Genomic DNA, 26309 nt, shown 5'->3' with positions numbered 1-26309 from the left:
ATCTATTAAGAGCGAAATACACACAAAATCCTCCACACGTTCTACTAAGATTTCCTTGTAATTGTAACGAGTTAAAAGTCACAGTTTTACTATTTCTTTCTACAAAGTCATTAAAACGAAACATATCAGGTGGATTTCCGTACGAGTCGAACATTTCGGTATTGGCATTTCTGGAGAAATACAAGGCTACCCAGTGCTGACCAGCACCGTTTGACGTATCGGTGTTCACGATATAAAGAGACGGAAAAGTCGTCACAAATTTTGGTAGTTGGTCAGCGGCAAACACACCCCGAAATAAATTTCTGGTGAACTTATCTTTCCCCAAAATTCTCGTTAGTTGTATCGTATCCATTCTAGTCGAAGATTACGGTTCGGTTTTTATCAATTTCAATCAAACTCTGGAATTCGGCGTATACAATAACGGCGATGGTTTCTTTTAACGCGGAAGCGAATTTCATTTCTAGTCTCAAATTTCCATTTTTAACGAGATGAAAATGGGTGGCATTGTTCATTAAATCGGCCGTCAAATCAAAGACAAAAAGACAGTTTCCCCCAGGGTAATCGTCGCGGCTTATTTGATTTCCTTCGTCAATATTCCACTGACCCGTTTGAAGAAATAAATTAGCGTACGCTTGGATGTAGCTATGTTCTGCAAAGTTTGGCGTCAGCGGTTTATGTGGTACGCTACTGCCGTCGGCGAACAAACCAATGTGATTCACATCAACGGGTTGGAAATTATATGGTGACAATTTTAGATCACCCAAAAACGCACTTTGTTCGACCATCCCTATGACGACTCTATTCGGTTTCTGCCCATTAAATAAATGATCCTGCACGACGCTCATGTTGCCTTTTGGGATCGAAAACGAAGTAACTTCCGTGCGGGTAATTGGATATTTCGCTCTCGACATTTGTAACACCTTCGCGTGTGCAAGCGGGATTTCAGGTATCAATTTGACTTTCCTCAAATATAACGATGCCGCTTTAATGTTCAGTTTACATTTTACGTCAGAATGCAAGCAAAATTCGGTATTGGGCTTTCCAAAAACAAATTTTAAATCCACCAAGTTCAAAAGGTAGCGAGGTTGTTGGCAAATGTCTAAATGAAGAGCACCAATCATATCTATAGTTCCTTTTTGGGCGAACTTAGCTCTCTTCAAGAAACCCTTGTTATTCGCAAAATCGTTGAACTTGTACGGCGTGTCACGATAAAATAATGAGCTTGTTAAATGACTATTTTTTGCAGAGTCTCCAAACGTTAACATAGTTTGAATCATACTTTTGTACGGGTAATTTTGAGCGCAAGGGGTAACCGATTTCTCGTTTAAAAATAAATGCACTTCGGGAAAGAGACTATGCAAAAACAAATTAACTGGGGCTACATTATCCGCCGGCGTAGTAACTGTACCATCCGCGGCAATCACGGCTGCTTTCGGGGAAGATCCATCGTCCATTTTCACATCCACTTGAACATGAAGCAGAGTTTGGGACAAATCCGTGTAGGATTCAGAATTTCCACTAATGCAGAAAACTAAGTTTGAATTGTTGCTGATGCTGGAAATGGGAAAGTATTCGACCCATTCACCACTGATAATTCCCGTTTGCGTTAACGGGACTTGGAAAATATCCAATTCGGAATTGACGCAGCCACTAGAGTTAGGATGCATCAACGCCATATTCTTGGGCTTTAGGAAAATATATCAGAATAAGAACGACACGATGTTTTCCTCTTCTTAGCTTTAACCCGAGTGACTTTGCGATGCACCCTCCGCCTCTTTTTAATTCCGGATCCTGTCATCTCCCTAACCACATCCGCAGCTGACAATAAGGTTTCTTTGCCGGCGCTCTTCGATCTAGTCACTAGAGACTTTTTGATTGGAATACCACTAGCAACGTCCGTCACGACTTTCGCTCCGGTATCGAGAAATTTTCTTCCAAGAAACTGAGCACCACGTTTAAAAAGGGGCATGGCACTCCGAAAGGCCGAAGCCAGTATGTTCCCTAATCCATACCCTCTTTGCACAGGAACACCCCGATATACAGGCATGGATCCGAAACCAGCCTGGTTTAAATAGTAGTTCTCATAATCGCTTAGGGCTGAAATGTAAGGGGGTCGTCCCATGATGTTTGTCATTCGCCGCTATTCACTGAACTGAAAGTTACCCCATCCAGCTCGTATTATTATAAGGTGAGCCAGGTCCTCCGCGGTCTGAAGTGTAGAGTAACGTTCACCTTCCCTCGTTCGAATTGTATAGGGTTTCCCAGTTCATCCATAACGTTAATTTCTATAGTTTGTATGTCCGAAGAAGCTACAGGCAGATAATGAGGTCGAGCAAATTCCACATCGACAGTTTCTCCGTCTTTTCCTTTCACGCTGATTATTCTCAAAAGAGGGACTTTACTATCCCCTACGATCGTATTTGTAACTACGTCAGAGTAAACAAACAGAGAATGTAATCCAGCATCCAAATCCACGATATAAGGTGCCATCATGGATTCCGTAATTACGTAATCTTCATTTGAGTCAAGCGTAAATCCCATCATAACCGCGATATCACCAGGTATATTTATCGTGTAATTATAGTCCATGAAAACAGATACGCGTTTTAAACTAGCAGTATACGTGAATTTGATTGTGCTATCATTGAACAACAACATTCCGAGTAAATCTCGAATTGATAAGAAACTGCCTTTAGGAATAACAACTACCGTTTCCATAGTTTTAGCGTCAGTGGACCAAATTCTTATAGATCTTTCTCCCCTCACATTATTCCAGGTTCTTGGATAACTTATTTCCGTCAATCCAACTTCGTAAGGGCCGTTAAGTTTTACTACTTCTGGAAGATACGTCCTAAATTTACTCGTAGTATTGTTGGGAAAGTATTTTGTCGATGAATCGGATGGTAAAGTGATATAGAAACTCATTGTAAGTCAATTTCCTGCACCCAACTGTCAAATTGAGGTCCGTATCCACTCCAACGCACCAGCAATTCTACGGTATTATCAGCTTTTTTTCTCTTTTTCAGCACTTTTTCAATTTTGAACGCGCAAGTCTCGAGATCTTTTCCCACCTTTTGTACTTCCTCTTTGTAAAAAACTCCCAAAATGGGTTCCGAATTTAACGCCTCCAGTTTATATACCGGTGGCTGTCTCGGTATTTGCTTAATTACTCGAAATAATTCTTCCGAAAAATTAGGGACGTATCCTTTCTCAAAAAGCCCTTTGTTTTTGCTTATCCTGACAATGTCTCCGATTTCAAAATCGTACTTCACAGGGGGACTAAAGTCAATATCTCCGTATAAATTTTTCCAAATGATTTTGGAATTTTGAGGTGTTACTTCTATAGGTTTACATTTAATTGAACGATGGTAACTGTTATTATAAGCACTAACTAATCTGGGGAGCACATCAACGTACGTATAAGTATTTTTCGCAGTAAAGTATCGATACATCCTTGATTTAAACGATCTGATAAATCGCTCGACAATGCTGGCTTTCACTTCCGAGTTTGTCGCGAAAAACTCAATTCCTCGTGATTTTAATTCAGTTTGAACGGCTTTACACACAAACTCATTCCCATGGTCACTCTGTATTCGCCTTGGTTTTCTTTCACCATCCAGTATCTTTTTCAACGCCTTTACTATAGTATCTCCTTTCTTATCTTTCACCGGTTCAACGAAAGCGTATTTACTAAAAATATCTATACAAGCAAGTATATATCGATGCCCTTTGTTTTGTTTCGAAAGTTTCTGGAGGTCAATGAGGTCGGCTTGCCATTGATCGTCTATACCGTACGCTATCGTCTTATTTCGTTTATATCGCCACCTGGTATTTTTATGTAGAGTATAGGTATCTTGCTTTTGTAAAAATTCCTTAACGTTTTTTGTCGTCACTTTGAGACCCTTCTCTTTAGCTGAACGATACAATCCGCGAATACCAACGTACCCACCAGAGTCAGATACGTCGTAATAAATATTTTCTAGCTTATCCATAAATGGTACTATTTCCGGATGTGCGTGTTGCATAGTACAATATTAAGAAATCGAAAACTTCGATTATTATGAAACATAATATTATTAAGACGCCGGTTAATATTTTTGGATTTTTTGAAAAGGATTCAAATAATCTGGACACGATACCTTGCGCTACAACTTCTGTACAACCATCCATTTTGAGATATGAAAGGTAAATAAAGGCTCATAACTCGTGATAAACGTTTTATTTGTAATTACAATCAAATCGTCACCCATTGATTAAGTTTGGGTGGTGTCGCGTTAAACAATAATGATTTCAATACACGCGCTCTAGTAGGGTTTTTGATAAATTTTTTCGGTACATTGTTATTTTGCAATATTTCGTAGAAGCTTTTGTAACCAGTTGGGTCGGTATTTGGTGTGGTTTTTCTAACCGCATCGTAAATTAAATCGACTACGTTTGATCCGGGCACGACCCTTCCCCCAATTTCCATTTCTCCAAGTTCGTTCCACGAAATATACCTCAATGTCCAAGTGTACAACGATATCGCGTCAGGAAGCATGCTCGGTGGGATAGACGTTGCAATTTCTTCGTACCAGGTTTTCTTAACCGATGTCTGTTGTTTTTCAACTGGTTTCCTATTAGATGCAATGTGTCGTTGCAAAGTTTGATTATATAAAGTTAATTTCTCCGATTCGCAAATACGAGGGTTGTCGAGAATAGTTTTCATTTCTTTATCCAAGGATGGTATGTCCGATTCGAGAGCGACATCTTCGGTGGTAGCATTCTTCATTCGACGTAAAGCGTCCTCGGACACCAAAATCATTTTCCGAGCCATTTATTTATTTATGGCACGATTTATGGCAGAGCCAGCAACTGAACTAACGATTGAGAGTAACGGTGCAAGTAAAAGAGGTAAAAAACCCCCTTTCTGAACTAGAATCTGTTTTCTCTTAGCGAGAGGAATTTTTCTACAAAGTTTATGCAACACATTACGGTGTTTCTTCAATTGTATCTTTTGTCCGTCTGTTAGTTGAATGTTACCGCGTAGTACATTTATACAACATTCGACTAAGGCTAATATAGCGTCACGATTCGATAGTTTGATGATAGCCTTCCTCTGTTTCGCGTTACAAGTGCTCAAAAATTTTAAAAAATTCAAGTTTTTACACACCCGTTTTGATGTTGATATAGTCATTTCGGTACAAATATAGCGGCTTCTTCCCCTGGTATTATTCCCGTTCGCAGTCGATATTCATCTGCAGTGTTTGGCTTCAGGTCGATGAATAAATAACCGTATGGTTTCGCCACGGCTTGACGAAATGCATCGACAACAAACTTGGTATTAGAAGGGGAAATTTGTTTAGCGATATTTAAGACACTGGAGACGTCTCTAGCCGAACGAAAAATTACGAGGTATTGGGAATTTAAATTGAGGGTCCTAACTTCTTTCCCGTGATAAAACAAATTTTGCATTAAAATGAGTACCGAAGTGTTACGGTGATGGGAACCTCGAATAAATAAGTTAGTGACGTCTTTGTTATTAGCTATTTCGCATAATAGATCGTCGAGGATTATAAAATTTCTAGCCTCGGGATTCAAATTGCTCGGGTCTAATAAACCCTCGTGAAACTCAACGTTAGGATTATTTTCCAACACGGAATTAAATAATTTCTCTTGGTGCTCAGTATAACACCAAACTATTCTTTGGGGAGGTGGAGAAATGCAGGACGCATTATGCTTAATTAATTTGGCAATGAAATGTGACTTGCCACATTGCGTGGGACCTGAGACAAGCCCAGTGAATGGATGCTTCATAACTGGGTCCATGATTTTAAATGAGCTACGATATAGAGAATTGAGACTTTAATACTAAATATTTATTGTTTAAAAATCTTCAGTTTTATACAACATCTTTTTAGCGTTACATACAATGAAAGACATAATCGCATCGCGAATATCCTCATTTAAAAAGTTTCAATTTTATGGGTAATTTCGGAATAACTAATAGTATCCATCGCGTCTACAAAATACGTGTCTAAACGGGTGTTCCAATCAATCATCAGACAATCGTGTTGTTTTTGTGAAGGATGATCAATTTTGCAACCATTGCATTGCTTATCCACGTATTCAGTAATATGGTCCAGTACGTCTCGTTTGATATTTTTGAAGACCCGTTTCACTTCGTTGTGATACGATATGACTTCGTCGTATTTGTCCATCAAGGTCTTCCAAGGGTATTGCGATATGGTAAAACCCCTTTTGGTTAGGTACTGCTTTCCATAATTCGTCCCAGTTCCGAGGATGATTTCTCTCACGTCCACCACTCTCCGATTTTGGAAAATGCTTAGCTGGACTCGTCTTGTTTCTGATCCTTCGAAGAAAAACGAAGTATTTTCAATGGAATCGCTTCCCAAGAATGAAGATATTTGATCGTTCTTGTCCCGAAGTTGTTTGAAATGACTTTCTGTTAAAGCGATGCCCACACTTCCATCCAAAGTTCCGATAAAAATGTTACAATCTGGAGTAACCGTTACCCCTTTGGTGGTAGAAATAGGGAAAGTCTTGAGAGGATTCCTATAAGTTTCGAAAATATCTTGTAAATACTGTAAAATATCAAGGTATAGACTACCATACTTACATCATATTATTATTTAAATTCTGAGGTGTAAGAGACTCGCAGAAGGTAATTCAGAATGATGTTTAAAATGTAAAAATTCAGCTTTATATAGTAAATTTTCCTCGAAAATTATGTTGAACTTTGTACCTTTCTCTCCGAAAGATATTCCTCTTTTGCTTCATTATATAGACATACTCTACTGTATATCTTCTTTGAAAACTGTACCTTAATAATACTATAATTCATATAATATGTATATACCTATGGTAATATTCCATAGGGCTATATCCCTAATCTATGCCTCATGTTTCTTCTATCACCCTGTACGTATACAAAACTTTCCCGATCTCTTATATCCAACCGTACGCGATTTGTTCAAAGACCGTCAAAATTTTGCTTAATTTCGCATCACACCAAAAAAAAAAAATCTTTTTCTTCTTTCCTATACTCTGATTTACCTTCCTTATTTAAAAAAAAAAACACACCGCCGCAGACAAATGTCTCGTACGGGTGAAACGCAAGCATAAACAATTTATGAAATTCCAAACCTCGCGTTCTCTCATCGTAACGAAACTAGAGCTATCTCTCTCTCGGATGGGAAATTTGAGAACTCTTCGTTCTCTTTCGACCCCAGACTCCCGTAATATACCAGGGAAAGCACCGATGATTAGGCAAATAATTTTCGTACAATTAATTCGGTGTTCCCCGTACTCTGAAACGGTAAGAATCCAATCCCCCTCGTCGATTTATGTACGGACCCTCCGTACTACCTTTGTCAGCCTCTACCGTACTATGAGGCGGCAAAACTTATACCCCCAATGTTATTTCTATGGTCCATACCCGTCCCGCTCTGTTCTCATTTTACCGTAAAACTTACGTACTCTCCATGCCGTCCAAGGTGCACAAAAAAGCCGCTTCGGAAAAATTCAAGACCGTCGAATTTTCATACCCAATGTTAATTTTCCCATAGGGTATCATACCTAAAGTGACCATTTATTTTTTACCCCAAACCGGGACGGCTTGTAAACACTAGAAACAAACTAAAATTCGGATTGAAGTAAACACAACTAAGATTTTTCTAAGGGTTGATATTGTCTTTCTTATATTTTTCTGAAGCACAGATTTGTTTATGGAGGTCTGGTGATGATTTTAAGCAGGGGCGCCGATCATTGTTTTTCTCAGGGGGGCTGGGGCCCAAGGCAACACCAGGGAGCTCAGCCAAAAATTTTAATTCCTAGTAGAAAATATGAATTATGATATAATTGAAAAGAAAGTGTGTTTTTATAGGAAATATAGTACTAAAAATCCTCATAGGTAAACCTATTTTAGCTTAAACTATGTAGAAAAATCTCTTTGAAAAGCAAAGCCTATTGAAAATATTATGTTTAAAAATTCAGAGCGAGCGAAGCGAGTTCCGCAATTTCGCTGTCTATAAATTTGATCTCGATGAAAGAGCTAAATTTTGATAAACTTGGCGCTTAACTAACTCATTTGCCTTTAGGCATTTTGAATAAAAGAAGACTCTAGGCATTTTGAATAAAAGAAGACTCACTCGTCACTAGAAAAACTACACAAGTCACCTTGACATTGTTCACAGATTTGAAGAAATATTTAGCAGAATACATAATTACATATACCGCGCGATAATCAAAACTGGGACAATTTCCAGAAAACGGGACTTTTTAGTGTCCCGAGGCATTCTTCGGGGACACCGGGACAAAGTTTAACAAACCGGGACTGTCCCGGCTAAACCGGGACGTATGGTCACTTTAATCATACCCCATGTTATCTCTATGGCAAATTCATACCCATCCCGTTCTCTTATTTATATACTACTGTGTTGAATACCCAATCGGACAAACTGTACCCCATTGTTGATCAAGCGTTCGAAGAGCGATATTTCCAGATTGTATTTCTTAGCCAAGTCGTAGACGACAGGGTTGGGTCGCAACTGTTGATAGTCACCAATAAGGACCAAGTGTTTCGTGTACTTACTGAGCGACGTTACAATCTGGGCTTCGAGTACTTCGGCCGCTTCTTCGACGATGACGATCTTGGAACGTATATTACGAACCAAGTGTCGATACTTCGCGGCACCCGTTGTGGTCATACCAATGACCAAGGCGGCTTTGGCGACGATAATCTCTTCTTCCGTTTTGGCTTCTCCGATGGTGGCCAGCTTCTTCTCGTACTCTCGTTTCAAGTCGTCGACATCAGTTTGGATGGTTGTGGTGTATAAGTTAATCCACGTCTTGTACAAACGCCATTTTTCGTCCATTTCGAGGCTCCAAACGTTGCGGCGTTTCAGGATCTCGTCTTCAGTTAGAACCTGGGACGATTTCATCTTGGACATTAAGTATTTTTGACGCGATTTCTTGCCGCCTTGCGTCTGCCATTGACCAGCATTAGCGCCGTTTCTCGGTTGCGGAACTTGATTCGCGGTATCATCGTCGGAATCGGAATCATTTACGTCAACGACAACGCGATTGCGATTTTCTACTCGGTCCTCTTGGCGTTGGGCCATGAGGTACTCTACGTCCTCTTCGTCAGACAATTCCTCATCTTCGCCATTAGGTAATTGCGCTTGTCTGTCATGGTAAATTAAAATTTGTGCTTTGTATCATGCGCAAGCAGCTAGGGTTTGGACGAAATTTTGATATTGAAAATCCCCGACTTTTCCAGCTTAACCCTGAAGATATTTTTCCAATATCCCTGGGACCATTTTAAGATGACACTTTAGCCCATATTTATCTTTGCTCGAAGCAATCATGGTTTGATATACCAAACATAATCCCTGACATATCCCCGAGTTTCTAGAACGAAACTTTAAATCCCTGACGTATTCCCCCATTTTCCAAATCCCTCGTACGAACCCTGGCAAATGTAACCCTTCTTGACGAAAAACCATATTTGCAAAGACAGGCGCAAAAACATGGGATTTTATAGGAATTACTGGACACCGTTTCATGCAAGCGGAAGTATTTCAAGTACTTATGCCTCAGCTAAAAATCGGGTTTTCAATGGTATTCAAAGGGATGTTCACCAACGCGGGATTTTATGGGAATTACTGGACACCGTTTCATGCAAGCGGAAGTATTTCAAGTACTTATGCCTCAGCTGAAAATCGGGTTTTCAATGGTATTCAAAGGGATGTTCACCAACGCGGGATTTTATAGGAATTACATGACACTAATAAAGGAGATTACCAAGCGGAAGTATTTCAAGTACTTATGCCTCAGCTGAAAATCGCGTTTTCAATGGTATTCAAAGAGATGTTCATCAACGCGGTATTTTATAGGAATTACAGGACACTAATAAAGGAGATTACCAAGCGGAAGTATTCAAGTACTTACCCGTTAGCCGCGGCGGCGGCTTCTCGTGGAAGTTGTACAGGTGGTGGTGGTACATCCTCATATTCACCAGCATCCAAGTCCAACTCTTCCTCAACCGCTTCCTCCGCATCGGACACGTTCAAGTCTTCAACCTCGATTTCGCGATAATCTGGCACAATTAGCGCATTTTCATTTGGGACGTTCCAAACGTGTTCCGGTATTTGAAGACCCAACCAATATTGCATAATGGAACCAAGGTGTTTGCTGGACAACCTTAAGTTCTTGGGGGCATCGTACAAAAAGCTTTGGTAATGGATATCGTGCATGACGTCTCTCAAAGCCACTTCCGACTGAATATCCTTATTGATTGACTTAAGGGTACGTTCTTTTGATTTTATGTTGTGCAACATTCGCTCCAATTCGCTTTTCATGTCGCGAAAATGTCTGCCCATTTGGTTACCGCCTGGCATACTGCGAGAGTAGACTCGTTTAAGGTGGTTCATTGCGAAGGGTTTCAGGGCATCGCTGCCGCTTCTACCGCCCATGCGTACGATTTTGTCAGTTAGTTTAAGTACCCCTTCCAGGAACTGGTCCAAAGCGTGATTTGTGTAGCAGACGATCTGAATTAAGTCAAGTGTGGGTATGATTTTAGGCTACGCGCACTTGAAGCCCAACTTTGGAACCCCATAACTCTAGTTTAAACAAATTTCCAGGAAAATCCCTTGAGTATGTGTTCGCCCTAATTGTCCTCTACGCAACCATACTAATTACTTGGCCCTATCTTAATCAGGACTCGAGATATACAGGTTTGAAATCAAACACCTTATTCTGAACAATGGAGCTATACCCGAACATCCGACTTTGGAATGCCATAACTCTAGTGTAACAAAATTTCTGGAAAATCCCTTGAGTATGTGTTCGCCCTAATTGTCCTCTACGCAACCATACTAATTACTTGGCCCTATATTATTCAGGACTCGAGATATACAGGTTTGAAATCAAACACCTTATTCTGGCCAATGGAGCTATACCCGAACATCCGACTTTGGAATGCCATAACTCTAGTGTAACAAAATTTCCAGGAAAATCCCTTGAGTATGTGTTCGCCCTAATTGTCCTCTACGCAACCATACTAATTACTTGGCCCTATCTTAATCAGGACTCGAGATATACAGGTTTGAAATGAAACACCTTATTCTGACCAATGGAGCTATACCCGAACATCCGACTTTGGAATGCCATAACTCTAGTGTAACAAAATTTCCAGGAAAATCCCTTGAGTATGTGTTCGCCCTAATTGTCCTCTACGCAACCATACTAATTACTTGGCCCTATATTATTCAGGACTCGAGATATACAGGTTTGAAATCAAACACCTTATTCTGGCCAATGGAGCTATACCCGAACATCCGACTTTGGAATGCCATAACTCTAGTGTAACAAAATTTCCAGGAAAATCCCTTGAGTATGTGTTCGCCCTAATTGTCCTCTACGCAACCATACTAATTACTTGGCCCTATCTTAATCAGGACTCGAGATATACAGGTTTGAAATGAAACACCTTATTCTGACCAATGGAGCTATACCCGAACATCCGACTTTGGAATGCCATAACTCTAGTGTAACAAAATTTCCAGGAAAATCCCTTGAGTATGTGTTCGCCATAATTACCCTCTATGCAAAAATACTAATTACTTGGCAATATCTCAATCAGTACTCGAGATGCACAGCCTTAAGTTAAAAAGCCTCATTCTTGACCCTAAGAGCTAAAGCAAAACTTTCAGAAGTTCATGTCTCTAGAATGTTCCAGGAAAAACCTTCGAATGTGTGATAGCCCTAACTGTCCTCTACCCAGCCCTACTAAACACAGGGGCCCAGATAAAATTTGCAATTACTTACCAGAATGGGATGGCGTTCTTCGCCCTCAAGTTCCTTCCAAGCTTTTTGATTATGTAACAAGGCTTCCATTATCTTCAGTCCCACGAAAGTCTTTCCGGTCCCAGGTGGTCCCTGAATTATGCTAAGTTTCTGTCTAAGGGCCGATTTCAACGCTTTGTACTGCGATGGGTCCAAATTGAAATCCTTCGCGGTAAGCCAAGCACTATCGTCGCACAATATAATGGGTACTTGTCTGGTAGACATTTTGCAAGGACAAGTTAAGTCCTTAAGTCCAATCTATATAAGTCACGAAAAACATTGTTGCGCGGGTACTGTGACAACCCTGATGACTAGTCAAGTCGGGATTGATAACCAACTTACCTTAAATCGAACCTTCAAGCTGGCTATCCGACACAGATCCTCATGCGTATCCATCTGTACCAAAGTCCGCAAGCAATACACCGTATCGTCATTCAAGTAATCTGGTCTGTCCATTTTCTTTTGCAACTCCACGATGTACTCCTTGAGTGGGAAACTGTCCTCCTCAATATCTTGCAGGGCCGTCAAGACGTGTCGACTGGCTTCGAAGTAGGCCTCGGTTTTCATCCATGGTAAAGCTTTCACCCTGGACATTCATAATCTCGTCCTGTTTTTCGAACTTGATCCCCAGTTGTCCGTTTTTCAATTTCTCCACGTCACGTTCGGACACGGTTCCGAAGTAAATCGTTTCGAAGTTGTCAAAGGTTAAGCAAACGAGGGACCCGTACAGCAGACGCTTACTCTTTTCCCATTGGACTCGTCTTCCGTTAGCAACTTCGAATTTAACCGAGTGTACCACCCCGTCATCCGTCAAGATTATTTGACTGATTTTAACGTTCACATACACTTTGATATCTTGCAAGCGTTGCTTGGTTTTGTTGTTTTTGATTTGTTCCAAATACATCGCAATTCCTTTAAGGATGTGTAAGTACAGTGTAAGTATCTCGCGTCGCGGTGTAACATGTCATTAGGGGTTGCCATCATGAAATCGCTATAGCTCAGTTTTAAACTCTGTATTTGGAACGTCGTAACTAAATTTCCAGGGAAATCCCTTGAGTGTATGATAGCTCTAATTGTAGGCTATCCAACCGTACTAAATCCTTGGCCCTATCTCAACTGGGCTACGGGTGTACAGCCTCGAGTTCGAGGTGTCCGTGATAGTTCAAATAGGCTTATGCAAAAATCTTGGGTGACTTACCTGAATTAGGTCGCGTTCTTTACCCCTATAAGCCCATTGCAACCTTTTTGATCATGTACCAAACATATCAAACACAAACAAGTATGATTTGATCTTCCCTGACCTTTTTAGGTCAAACAAAAGCTAGTTGTTAAGGTTAAGAGGGATATTTTCCAACCCATCCATTTTCTCCCTGACCAATGGCAACCCTGTCGATCTTATAGCATTTACAAGACACCAACTGACCTTCTCTCAAGGGCCTGATGAAATCCTCCCTAAGCAACCTAAACTGGACATCCAAATAATGTTCTACATTCTTGTAGCGTCCTTCAACTATATTCGCCCTCAGGAACGGTCTGGCATTGGTAATTAAGTCGTGTTTATCAGGGAAAATTGGGATATCCCTAAAGTAATTGGGTACTTCACCTTCGGGCAGTTTCTTGGTGGCGTGTACAACGCTAAAATTATCAACCAAGCTGTTCTTGACCGCGTCCAAGGTCTCCAAACGTTCTAAATAGCGCCTTTGTTCCCCTAGGACGTTGGTCAAACGTTTAATGGTGTCCCCGGCTAAGGGCAATAGTATTTGCGTGGTCATAAGTGATTCTTGAGGATGGAACTTTTGTAATGTTTGAATCAAGTCCAAGAGATGACCCATTGATACGAGACGATAGGCGTTTGGGGGACTGTTCTGGGTTTCGAGCAAGTACTTTATGAGGTGACTTGTAAGGAATTTCTCATTCTCCTTCAATAGATTTATAAGGAATTGGGAACGATTTTCCTTATGCTCGCATTGGCAACCCAAGGATATGACTTGAAGACATTTACCAATCTTATCGTTAGTGAGGAAATTTTCATTCAATAGTTCTTTGAACCTTAATTTTGAACGTAACACTTAATCAATACTTTTTTATACACGGTGTCCCAAAAAAAGTAACGCAGTGAGGTGGTTCTATAGGAAATAAATTTTGAGTCAACATGTTCTATGATGACACATGATCATCGGAGTGTTTTAATTTAATTAGCATTGTGTGTTCAGTTTCATCCTTAAATTTAAGGAGATCATCCATAAAGCACTGCTCTAATCGTAACTTGTACTTAGGGGGTGCATCCCTTGTGGGGGCAAAATCGGTGGTCTTAGAAGTATAGAACATTTTCGACTCAAAATTGATGATTTCCCATAGAACCATCCTACTCTACTATGGCCCACCACAATTTTTGGAACACCATACATATTTCATATTGAAATTGAAGCAATTTTGCAACAAATCGCGTCATTGTAACCCATTATAACATTAAGATACCATAGGTTCCACTTTAAGACATGTCAGGAGTGACTTACCCGCTACGATTCGAATTGACGGTGAAGACGACTTCCGCCGGTGACTTGGTCTCCAATTCTTCAAGTTTTCGGAATCCCATTGGGTATAATTGTTTAGCTTGACGTTGTAATCCACCAATGGCATTCTCTTCACGACCATCATTACCATTCCTAGGTGGTCTTTCGTCATGGTTTACCACACCAATCACAGGGTGTTCACCAGCGCCTCTACCATCACCTCCCTGGTTGCGTCTGTTATCTCCGGGACCATTTCCACCACGTCTTCTACGGTTTTGGTTTTGAGGGCCACGAGGTTGGGCGCCTCCGAAGCCATCATGGTCGTCTTGGTCGCGTCTGTTACCTCCGGGAGCATTTCCACCATGTCCTCTACGCTCTTGGTTTTGAGGGCCACGAGGACCTCCGTTTTCTTGACGGTTTCCTCGACGTCCACGACCTTCGTTATGTCCACCACGCGGTCCTCTGTTCCCTTGAGGACCATTCGCGTTAAATTGTTCCCGAGCAATTTCGAAGAGATCTCTTTGGTCCGCGTCATTGTTTTGGTTACGGCGTCCACGAAAAGGTCGCCGGTTCATTTTAACGGTAGAATAGTTGCTGCAAATGAATTTGCGGTAGATCCATTGAATAGGAGCGTGATATGTTACCAGCGTTGCCACACATTTAATTATTTTATTAATTTCAAAATATTAAATTGACATTTTACATTTTAAACTGGTTTTCCCTGAAGGTTCAAAGTAATTTTTTCCGTAACAAATTTTGATTTCCACTTACATTTCAATTTTATATTAAGAAGAGTCAAAAACAATGTCGTGGGTTTAAAAATGACTAGCGTTGTGAACAATAGTTCATGCAAGAAGCGATATCTAGTTTATTAGGGAGAAGGAATAAGATGCCTAAGTATTCGCGCGCCATAGTCCTGCAGTCCCCCTTCGATAATACAAAGGGGGGGACGACGTAAAAGGAGGTCCCGGGCTATTTCGCCTCTCCTCAATACGGAAAATACGGAATTCTATAGTCATTCGCGTCGCCCTGACGTGAGTTTCAAGAACCAATGAGATGCTGGTTGTAATTTAGAGGTGGGGCGGGTATTAACTCCGGACAGGCAACGTAATGTTTGGACTGGAGATAAAGAGCTAGAAATGTGCAGACGCGAATTTATACCTTCTCCCTAATAAACTAGATATCACTTCTTGGTTCACGCTAAAATAGAAGGAAGTTCAAGTTACCCAAACCAATATGAAATTCCCAGACAACAGTTTTCACATTAGAGAGAGAAAAACCCCGATATGACGCGCAAATTCTAGGTCTACATGTACTTAAGTTGACTCGTTCCAAACGAATAATATTTGAAATTTTGCCAACAAAGAATGTTTAAATACCTAGGTGAGTAATCATTACGAAATAATTTTACATCAACAAATTTCAACAACAAAATAAAATAACAAAAACTTTGACGGTACGGTAGTGAGGCTCTGTAAAGGGCAGTTCATTTTCGAGGGGACACTCACTCTGGGCAGTGATAGATTTTATTTTAGAAGTAGGAATGGAGAACAGTTAGTATTTACTTCAGTCCGACTCATAGACACCCAGTATAGAGTCCCTCCCTTCAACGCGTAACGAAAAATTTAAATTATCTACGTTTTGATGACGTTGCTGACGGGGACGGCGAAAAGTACGTAATACCATTTTACCTCTATCGCTATGACCCTCCCGCCTCTTCTTTCATACCCCCCCCTTCCCGTGGACTTTGACGCGCGCAAGACTTCATGACAAGCTCCAGTTTGTAACCAGTGACAAACTTAGGGAACATATCTTATGAATTTATGATTTTACTTATGTAAAATGTAATAAAAATTAGTGTATCTTATTTTTTTTTAGTTTAGAATTTATTGCAAATAAAATACTAGAGATAAGAATTTAAAATCAATCAGTGATAAAAGTTTTATCGCCTATTTTATCTCTATTCTGGGCATGCATTTTGATAACCGACCCAGGGCCATTTTATTATAATAATTATTATTTGGTATTCGGCAAATAATCCCCGAATACGGCGTGTGAAATTTTCCATTTCATTGTCAATCGATAAAACAGTAAACGGGCGGTATATTTGTAATACGCAATTCAAAACCGCCATCAAATTTCGATTCGCGTATAAATAAAACTAAGCACACGCCGTTTTTGTGTTAGCCCTTCAGTTGGGTACTATGGAGCAATAAAAGACGGGAGAAGTTTGTCTGCTATTATCCTTAAAGGCAGGGCGTTACGCGATTGGTCGGAGGGGCTTATTTCAAATTAACCATGAAATCTGAACCTAATTTGAATTTAAAAATCATTCGGAGACTGTATTTCTTTACAATTTTTCATTATGCAGACTGGTCTTATAATTAGAAGAAGAATTGATAGAATAAATCACTTAAAGACTGCTTAGGCAGCATTAGGGTCTCCCGTGTTTATACCTCCATGTCGCCACTATGCCCCTCCCGTTTTTGAGCGGGCTTATAATTCCGCTACAGCGTCTGCTTAGTTTAGAGTTCAATATTTGCTTATCGGTGTAGATTATTTTTATCCAATCAAATATTTAAACACTTCACAATACACTTCGCAGATAACAACGTTTGATTAAATTTGTTTAAAAGATATTTTTAGATATTACAAGTAGTAGGAAACGCCCTATAATCAAATTAATTGAAAGTTTAATTACTTTTTAAAATTTGAGCCTTGAGTTATTAATTAATGGGCAGTTAATCTTAATTAATTACCATAATTAACTAATGTCTGGTTAATTCTAAAACTCATTCCATAAATATAAATAATACACTGTACTTTGTACCCAAAGTGTACAGGCTGAGTCGTTATAAATTCAAAGAAGGTAATGACACCCCATGACTTTAATTCTACTACAATACACGCGTAGATATGTACACTGACACTACCTGATGATAAAATTTCAACGCCCACCTAAATTACAACTAGGCTACATGATCAAATTAACAACAATCGGGACCGTCCATAAACTACGTCACACTATTATGGGGGGGAGGGGGTTTCTAAATTTGTGACGGTCCGTGACAAGGGGGAGGGAGGGGTTCTTCCATGCGTGACGTCACATTTAGCATTGATTTTGTTACGAAGTCAGTAAGAGGCCGATTGGCTCTCTTATGTTATAGAAGAAGAAAGACAACGTTCCATAGTCCACCGTTACAATAATTTACCAAAATTGTTATTCCATCATCACTTAAATAGTAGAAAATTTAAGCAATTATCTACTATTTACACATTTATATAGCCAATTTAAATAGCGCATTTAAAATAAACAGCGTAAACTCTCTTATGTCTCTGTTTATTCGCCCCCATTATTTGTGAGGATGAATCAAATCCCCCTGCCGATTGAAATGGTTTCGATTCTTGGGCAAATTTTCTAAATCTCAAGCTCGATTAGTCGAAACCTAAAATTGTGCCCCTTTAACTAAGCTTTATGGAACTTTTTTGAAGCTTATAAAAAGCACATCCAGACATTAAAATTATAAACGTCAATCAGAGGGAAAAAGGTTAAAACGGAAGAGAACTTGAATTTTCAGCCGAGCAAAATATTTCTGAGAGGGCGGCAAATCACTCAAGAAATTAATCAAATTAAATTTGTAAATTAAGACAAATCATAGTGCGGAGGGGGGGGTTAAAGAAATACGACGTGGTTTTTAGGAGAGGGGTCTGAGAAAAGCGTGACGAAGCGTGATCTGGGGGGACGGGGGGGTCAGAAAATGCTTTTTTTCGCGTGACGTAGTTTATGGACGGTCCCTAATTTACCTAACCTTAAAATTTCATTAAAGAATGAAGACACTAACATGTTTATCGTTAATTTTAAACCCAATCTGAAGTATTTAAATTAAATGCAAATAACCCGTAAAATATTTAAATAAAAAAAAAAGAACAAAAACTTACAAATATTCGTTGTTTCGTTTTCGCTAAGCCTTGGTCAATTTCCGGTGTTTCTTTAAGAACAATGCATTTCAACGTAAATTAGAATGTTATTTGAACGCCGCCTTTGCGACGGTTGGCTTTGGATATGATTGTATTCACCACCGCATTTTCACACAGCGCTACAAATCGACAACCGAGAAAACCGAAACTAAAACTTAAACCGAGAGTACTACCTCTGTACCTGTCTGTCAGCAAAAATCCAAATTTACCGTCTGCAAGCCGCCGGCGTTCAACATGTATTAAAAACCAAGACAAAGTCGTCTGCTCGTAAGCGTGTCGGCACATTTGCTCCACAGTTCTGTTATTTTGGAAATATTTAACTTAATTATTAACTAATTATTACTTAAATTAGTTTTAAATTGAGTGTTATTTATGCTTTTCAAGATTTAGATGTTGTCATAGTTTAGTATTTTTTGAAGGATAATGATTTTGGTCTTCTTAACCAAGGCTTAACTCTAGTTTAGTTTTCCAAGTTGGTCTACGCCAGCCTCAGTACTGCCGGTTTTTCGAGTGCTATTTCAATGGTTTTGGTGCCGTCATAGATCAACTCACTATGCCTACCCTACCGCGTACACCTACTAAGGTGCCGGCACACTCTGTGATCACCGATCTTTCGGACAATTGTCAACCCGTTACTCCAACTCCTCCGCAGCTTGTTGGCACTTCTTCAACCCCTTCACCGACATCTCCGTCTTCTGGACAGCCCCGCTTTAAATTGTCTACTTGCTCGACATGCAACCATAGTTTTCTCATCTCTGCGACTTCGGTCATATTGCCTTGTCCCCTTTGTGTACTGGCCCAAACCTTGGATTCTCTAAAAACTGATGTTCGTAAACTTCAAGACACTGTGTCACAAATAAGTGACCACACTGCTACTAACGGAATTGATCTATTGACCTTATCAAGTAATATCAAGGCAGTTGATGCCTCGCTGTCCACTATCACTTGCAACCTGGTCAACCATTCTGACCTTGACTCTCATCCTGTTATTAAAACTATACACTCTGATTTACAAACTCATGATGCCGCTATTTCATCCATAACTACCAAACTCGAAGACTGTCTCACTACCTCTTCTACAGTAAGTTCTCAACCTGCCTTATCTGATATCGTGAGTCAAGTACACGATGAAACTGCCTCCATGTTCAACAGACAATGCAACATCCTTATCTTTGGTCTCCCTGAATCTGGCCAAAATGATGAAGCCGATCAAATCGCGTCGATCATGTCCAACTGTAATATTAAGTCTTTTGTACGTTTCTTTAGACTTGGTCGTGTTCCCCCCCTCAAGGTGCGCGTCCCCGCCCAGTAAAGGTGATTCTTCTTTCCCCTGGTCATAAGGGCTTGATCTATCATTACTTTCGCTTGCGTAAAACCGAAGATCCTAACCTTTCGCTTGAAGCGCGACCCGATTACACTCCGTCTCAGCGTACCAAGCTGGCCGCCGCCAGAGCTGAACTCTCCCGTCGACTTGCTAATGGTGAAACTGATATTCAAATTCGTAACTGTAAAATAGTTAATAGACCTCAACGCCCCACACCTCTCCCACGTTCTACAAACAGTTCTTCTGTGGGCAGGTCTACTACTCCCTCTCATAGTGTCTCATCTAGTACTGTGCCGAAAATGTTTGCCTTTAACGCACCTCCAAACTCTCCGCCAGCTCCTTTCGCCACTGGTCCACCTCTATCCTTCCCCAATAATCTTCCAGTTGGTGCCCCATCTCTCCCTGGTGCTGTTGGACACCCTCCGTACCCTCCCCCAGTACCGTGGTCCCCTTACATATGTCCTCCGCCGTTCGCCACTCATCGTCCCCCGGCATTTCTTGCCGTGTGATACCACTGTAATATCAACCCTAAACTCTCGTGCCGCTGTTTTTCGACCTACTTTGTCTACATATTTACATTGTTATGCCTCGTCAATTTTACCCACTGGCTCCCCGAGTGCCATTGACCGTGTTTCCCTCTCATCTTCTTGTGATTCTCGCGCGTTACTGACCAATGTTCGTAGCCTTAACAATCGTTATAAACTGGATGAGCTTACTACTCTAGTCGCCACATATCATCTCTCACTGATTGCCGTTACCGAAACATGGTGGTCACCCGAAGTTCAGGACTGTGATTATCCCCTACCGGGATTAACTCTCTATCGGCAAGATAGACTTATTAGTTCCTACGGCGGTGTAGCGCTATATAAACTCTCTTCGTTACAGGTTACCGTCTTGAGTTTTCACGACTTTGGTCTTCCTAATTTCACCCCACATATCCATGGTCTTGATATTTTAACTGTTTTAGTGTCCCAGTCAACCTTTAAGATTGTTATATCCGTAATTTATCGTTCGAACAATGCAACTTACCGCAATCACGACCCATTAATTTTGTACTTAAATATGTTAATTGCCTACTGTGATAACAATAAGTTCCTACTCCTCCTCCTAGGTGATTTTAATTATCCCTTAATTGATTGGTCTACGTCCTCCCCTAAACCTGGTGCGTGTCGGTTCACTAAACTTTTCTGTGATGCTATACAACAACATTCCCTAACTCAAACTGTTCGTTTTGCTACCCGTGATGGTGGTCCATTTTGTAATGATAATTTATTAGACCTCATTTTTAGTTCGGATCCTAACCTTGCACATTCCCCAGTTTTATTACCTCCAATTGGTTCGAGTGACCACGGTTCCGTCTTATTCAACATTGTACTCTCTCCCACCAGTCGGATACATGTCCCTAAGCCTAATTTTTTTAAAGCTGACTATATTGCATTTGGTTGCTTTTTATCTACCATTGACTGGTCGTTGATCTTGTGTCAAGGTGATCTAGATACTACTTGTTCTTCCCTCCTCACATTGCTCCATTATGGCGTGCGAGCTTTTGCCCCATTAACTAAACCCCGTAAAGCTATCTCCGCTGCTCCTCGCACTCAAGCCAGTCATGATTTCAAACAAAAAGCTTGGCAGCGTTTACGTAAAGCTAAATCCCGTGGTGCTGCGTCTGCAACACTCCTTCGTCTCCGTAATGCTTACTGTCAAGCTCGCAATGCCCACACGACACATTACCGAAACTCTCGGCGTTGGTATGAGAATTCCCTCACCACCCTTATCCGTTCCAACCCGAAATCATTTTATTCTCATATAAATAAATTTCGTCAGTGTAGATACACAGTCCTGCAATTAAAACGCCCAGATGGCTCCCTGACCAACACTATCAGGGAGTGTGCTACCCTCCTTAACGATTACCTTGCCACTACTGTCCAATATACATCCTCGCATCCAACGTTCAACTTCCCTCCAATCCCCACGAATTCCTCGGTTCTCCCCTTAAGTGAATTTACTTGTGACCCTAGCGACATCCTTTGACTCCTCACTATATTAGATGTTAAACAATCACCAGGTCCCGATGGTATCCACCCTAACCTCTTAAAGGCCCTTGCGCCCCTCTTAGCTCTACCACTTTACTTGCTCATAGCGCGTTCCTTTTCTTCGTGTTCTGTACCCACTGCCTGGAAAGAAGCCAATATCACTCCTATACATAAAAAAGGGTCTAGGGCCGATCCCGCTAATTACCGCCCTATTAGTTCCTTAACCCAAGTCTCGAAGTTATGTGAACGTCTCGTTCATGAACAATTGCGTTCCTTTCTCGAATCGAAAAACTTTTTCTCCCCTTATCAACATGGTTTCCTTCCCCGTCGTTCTTGTCTCACAAATTTACTTTTTGCCACAAATGAATGGACGCAGTGGTTGGATGATGGCCACTCCGTTGACGTCATATATCTCGACTTTAGTAAAGCTTTTGATTCGATCCCTCACTGTGCCCTTATCCATGCCCTCGAGGTTGCTGGTGTCACGGGTAACGCCCTTGCTTGGCTCTCCCACTATCTCCTAAACAGGCGTCAGCGAGTCGTCCTCCAAGGTGTTACAACCGACTGGCAGTATGTTGAGAAGGGGGTGCCCCAAGGGTCCATCTTGGGTCCCCTTCTTTTCAACATATTTATTAACTCCATGCCGTCGGTTGTGAAACACTCTTCCATCATCCTTTTTGCCGATGACGCCAAACTTTATCGTCGTATCCGTAACTCCACTGATCAAACCTTGCTCCAACTTGATCTTGATGCACTGGTTCACTGGGGTATCGCCAACGGACTCTCATTTAATGTCACTAAATGCAAAACTCTCCATTTAGGTCGCCGTAATCCCCTATTCAACTACTCCATTAATGCCACAACTTTAGCCACGACCTCTTGTGAAAGAGACTTAGGGGTATTTATTGACCCCCTTCTCAAATATTCCGTTCACACACTCAAAATTTCTAAGCGTATTAGGAGTCTGACAGGCATAATCCGCCGTAACTTAAATTTTAGGTCCATACCCCTTATTAAAACGCTCTACATTTCATTAGTCCTTCCTCTAATTGACTATTGTTCACCAGTTTGGTCCCCCCATTTATTAACTGATATCCACGTAATACAAAAGGCCCAAAATGATTACTCCAAGCTCCCGCACAAACTTAGTAACTACCCAGCCCCCCAACGTCTATCTACTCTAAACATTGACCCTATCGCCATACGACACAAAATCAACAACCTGTGTTTAGTATTCGATATTGTCCATCGTAACCTTGATTTGGACCCCTCTCTATTTTTCACCCCATATTCCAATACAAGAACTCGTGGTCACTCACAGAAATTAACTAAACCGCGGGTCGCGACTACCTTCCGCCAAAAGCATTTTGCCATTTCTGTCATTGATGATTGGAACTCATTGCCCAATGATATTATCATACTTTCTACCAAATCTCAATTCCGTCGTCATTTGATAAAATTTTTTAGTGCTACTTTGTGACTTTCCATTTCCCTCGGTTCCTCACTGTATTATTAGTTTTTTTTTTTATTTTATTCTGATTGGCCAACTTTTAATGTCCCTTTTTAATTACTTTTCTTTATTATCTTTTTTTTTTACTTTATTTCATTTAATTTTTTTCTACATATACATGGTCTCAATTATTCCCGTGTTGTTATTTTTGCCTAATGATATTGTACTATTTGCTCATGATTAATTACGTGTTAATGTTTTCTACTTTGTAATTACATTTAATTTCTCTTTCTCTCGACTTTTTACCTCTCCGAGTGACGTATGTCACGGAGAGGTTCTAATTTCGACGTGTGTGTCTGTCTGGCTGTTGTTATTGACTTACACCCCAGGGGACCGCGTTCGCAGTTTCCGAATCGAAGCAAATGTGTTCGCTATTTCCGGACCTCATTCACAGTTCCCGGAAAATTCAAAACTTGAGGCTATCCACAATTCAACTGACCACTATTACTTCATCTGACTAGTCAATTGTCCATTCCACATGAACACCAATCTGTATTCATTGGCTTCTAACACCACCATCTTTTGGGCGTTGTTTTTGTCTATCCCACATAGACACCAGTCTGTACTTACTGGCTTCTAACACCACCATCTTCTGGTCTCTGTTTTTGTCCATCCCACATGGACACCAGTCTGTACACCTGGCTTCTAACACCACCATCTTCTGGTCTCTTTTTTGTCCATCCCACATGGACACCAGTCTGTACACCTGGCTTCTAACACCACCATCTTCTGGTCTTTGTTTTTGACCATCCCACATGGACACCAGTCTGTACACCTGGCTTCTAACACCACCATCTTCTGGTCTTTGTTTTTGTCCATCCCACATGGACACCAGTCTGCACACCTGGCTTCTACTCCATCGTCATCGTTGGGTTTAAGACTTTCGCGGCGATCAGCTAGGGTTACGAGAAACGTCTAGCCTCCCTAAGGTGGGATCACCACCAAAGGTTTTCGCAATTGCGGTTGTTCTTGCTTTTAGCTGTAGTTCGACACCCTTATATACTACCTATTTGAGTGAGGCGAAGCAACCGGCGTATGCTTCATTTCAAACGCCAATATTAGTCAAGTCTCTCAAGAATGTTTAATTGTTCTTTATTAACACGATGTAAAGATCAATAAGGCGAACAACTAACGAAGAAAATGTTTAATATTAATTATATTTATTAAATTATTTAAGAAAAATCTGTGCTAACTAAAACCATATAGTCAAAGTTTATATAGGACGAGTAATGAAGATTGCGTATAAAGTCGGTACACTGTACACATTTCATAGTTAATATAGAGCGAGTATTTAAGCATTTAGCCCACTGTATTACTAATCATGGAAACTCTAGAAAGTTAAAATAGGTCGAGCATTGATGTTAATAGAGACTGAGTAGAGGAGTTGAATTAGGATAAATAACAAATTCAGTTTGTTGTGTCATTGTCTCAGTTAGAGAGGTAACGGTTGGTAAGTGCGAAACTATCGTAAGTGTGATAGGTTGTGTTTCCCTGTTTTGGGCAAATTCGCGTTGTTTTGATGTGTAAAGAAATCCTACAGAATCATAATATTCCCTTTATCCATAATATAAAGTGAATATGTGGAAATATTTTTCGTAATTATGATGCATTTAGTACTTTTGTAGCTTTAAAGCTCTGTTTCATTTTGATAATCCAAAGATTTATTTTAATATCTTTATTTGAAATGGCTGTTTATATATTACTTAAGCTATACTACATCTGTATATAGAATAATCCTTGGTTTAGTGATTTCATGAAGAAAGCTAAGATCCAAACTCCGGCGGGTATATCTAGTATTACCCGCAATGGGCTTAGTGAAATAAAGAGTAAATAATTGAGGCCTGAGGTGAAGTAAACTGTGGGTTTTGATTTTCGTGTCTGAAATGTAAAGACATCAACGGTTCAGAGTGAGCCGAAAGTTAAATACAATCTTAATTAATCAGGTTAAGATTTTATAATTGCAGAAAAGATCATGGTGGCAATTAGATTAGTAGGGCGAAGCTACAGAGTTTTTATTCTCTTTATAGTGCGCACTGAGTATCAGTGCGTCTAGCTACAATTTAGCTTTGGTATTATTTAACGTTAACACTCATGTTGGCAAACTAAGTATATTGTTGAGGTGAGGTGAGACGAGACGATAGTGTTTACACTGCAAACCAGTTGCGAATGTAGCTATCAGAATAAAGAGTAAACAGCTGAAGCGTAGGCTTCATTTCCTGTTCTTTTTGCCATTGACTGATTTCCATGTGTCCAAGATTTATCCTTATTGGATGTAAAATGTCGTCTGCTTTACTGTATATTCGCTATGCTTGGAATACTGCTTCAATATCGTAAATTTTTACTTCAAAAAAGAGAAATAATTCCATATCTAGGTAAATAACTTTGTACTAGTAGACCTCTTGACTCGGAGAGGTAATATTTTGGTTTTCCCAACTTGTTGTAACTACGTACGATGCCCATTTACACGTCACTCTGTTGACTTTGTGGGCAATCATCCATTCATTAAATAAATAAATAAATAAACGGCTTGTAAGTTGTATCTCAAATGGTATCTCTAGAATCTTGGTGCCCGTGGAACGGCGCACGCGCAGGGCGGGGCGAGACTGCTTTCATTGCCAAGGTCATATGTCTGTGAGAACTGCTAAGAAGACCCGGGGCCATTTTAAAAATAATGCTAACTTGTTTTCAGCGTAATATCGACTTACTTAAGAGTTAGCGAATAATTAAATACGGGTTAAATACCTAGTATTAATACATAACGATAATTAACAATATTTAATTAGTTTTACGCGAAATAAGTAATAATCGGCTTTTAAGTGAATTGCAATGGCGCCACTGCCGACCTAGCATTTTGATGAAAAACAAACTATTTTGCCTTTCAGAACCTAAAAACTGCATTTATACCAGTGTTGAGTTAAAGCACCTGAAGGGCCAGATATTAATTTTCTAAAATTGTTATAAATCGACTTAAATCGGCAATTATTTGGGTTTTAAAATAGACAAAGATATGAAAACATTAATTAACGTTTATTTACACCTACTGGACCTTAAAAATAAATTAAATGTTTTTTATTTTAGTGTAAAATTCAGTCATAAATAAATAAAAG

The 26309-nt window shown here is 40.2% G+C and overlaps 4 protein-coding genes across 4 annotated transcripts; all 4 read right to left on the bottom strand.

The window, feature by feature from the left end:
* Window positions 1-353: 353 nt before the first annotated feature.
* Window positions 354-1676, bottom strand: LOC149649699 (uncharacterized protein F54H12.2-like). The gene has a single exon (XM_089849191.1). It carries the CDS (start codon window positions 1674-1676, stop codon window positions 354-356), a length of 1323 nt encoding a protein of 440 aa, XP_089705317.1.
* Window positions 1677-2921: 1245 nt separating this feature from the next.
* LOC149649698 (SCAN domain-containing protein 3-like) lies at window positions 2922-4025 on the bottom strand. The gene has a single exon (XM_089849190.1). It carries the CDS (start codon window positions 4023-4025, stop codon window positions 2922-2924), a length of 1104 nt encoding a protein of 367 aa, XP_089705316.1.
* Window positions 4026-8420: 4395 nt separating this feature from the next.
* LOC149649697 (NFX1-type zinc finger-containing protein 1-like) lies at window positions 8421-10472 on the bottom strand. Its single transcript, XM_089849188.1, has 2 exons — window positions 9949-10472; window positions 8421-9183 (listed from the first exon to the last, which is right to left on the bottom strand). The coding sequence occupies exons 1-2, from the start codon at window positions 10470-10472 to the stop codon at window positions 8421-8423; spliced, it is 1287 nt and encodes a 428-aa protein (XP_089705314.1).
* Window positions 10473-12211: 1739 nt separating this feature from the next.
* On the bottom strand, window positions 12212-18575 carry LOC149649696 (NFX1-type zinc finger-containing protein 1-like). The gene is made up of 4 exons (XM_089849258.1): window positions 18297-18575; window positions 14361-14951; window positions 13268-13893; window positions 12212-12756 (listed from the first exon to the last, which is right to left on the bottom strand). The coding sequence occupies exons 2-4, from the start codon at window positions 14930-14932 to the stop codon at window positions 12350-12352; spliced, it is 1605 nt and encodes a 534-aa protein (XP_089705384.1). The 5' UTR covers window positions 14933-14951; window positions 18297-18575; the 3' UTR covers window positions 12212-12349.
* Between the last annotated feature and the right edge of the window lie 7734 nt (window positions 18576-26309).

This window comes from Phalangium opilio, unplaced genomic scaffold (genome assembly GCF_054372755.1).
Source record: "Phalangium opilio isolate 3A_F unplaced genomic scaffold, DU_Popi_V2 ptg000087l_1, whole genome shotgun sequence".
Lineage (NCBI taxonomy): Eukaryota > Metazoa > Arthropoda > Arachnida > Opiliones > Phalangiidae > Phalangium > Phalangium opilio.
Note: the sequence above shows the minus strand (reverse complement) of the source record. Positions and strands in the feature narration are given on the sequence as shown.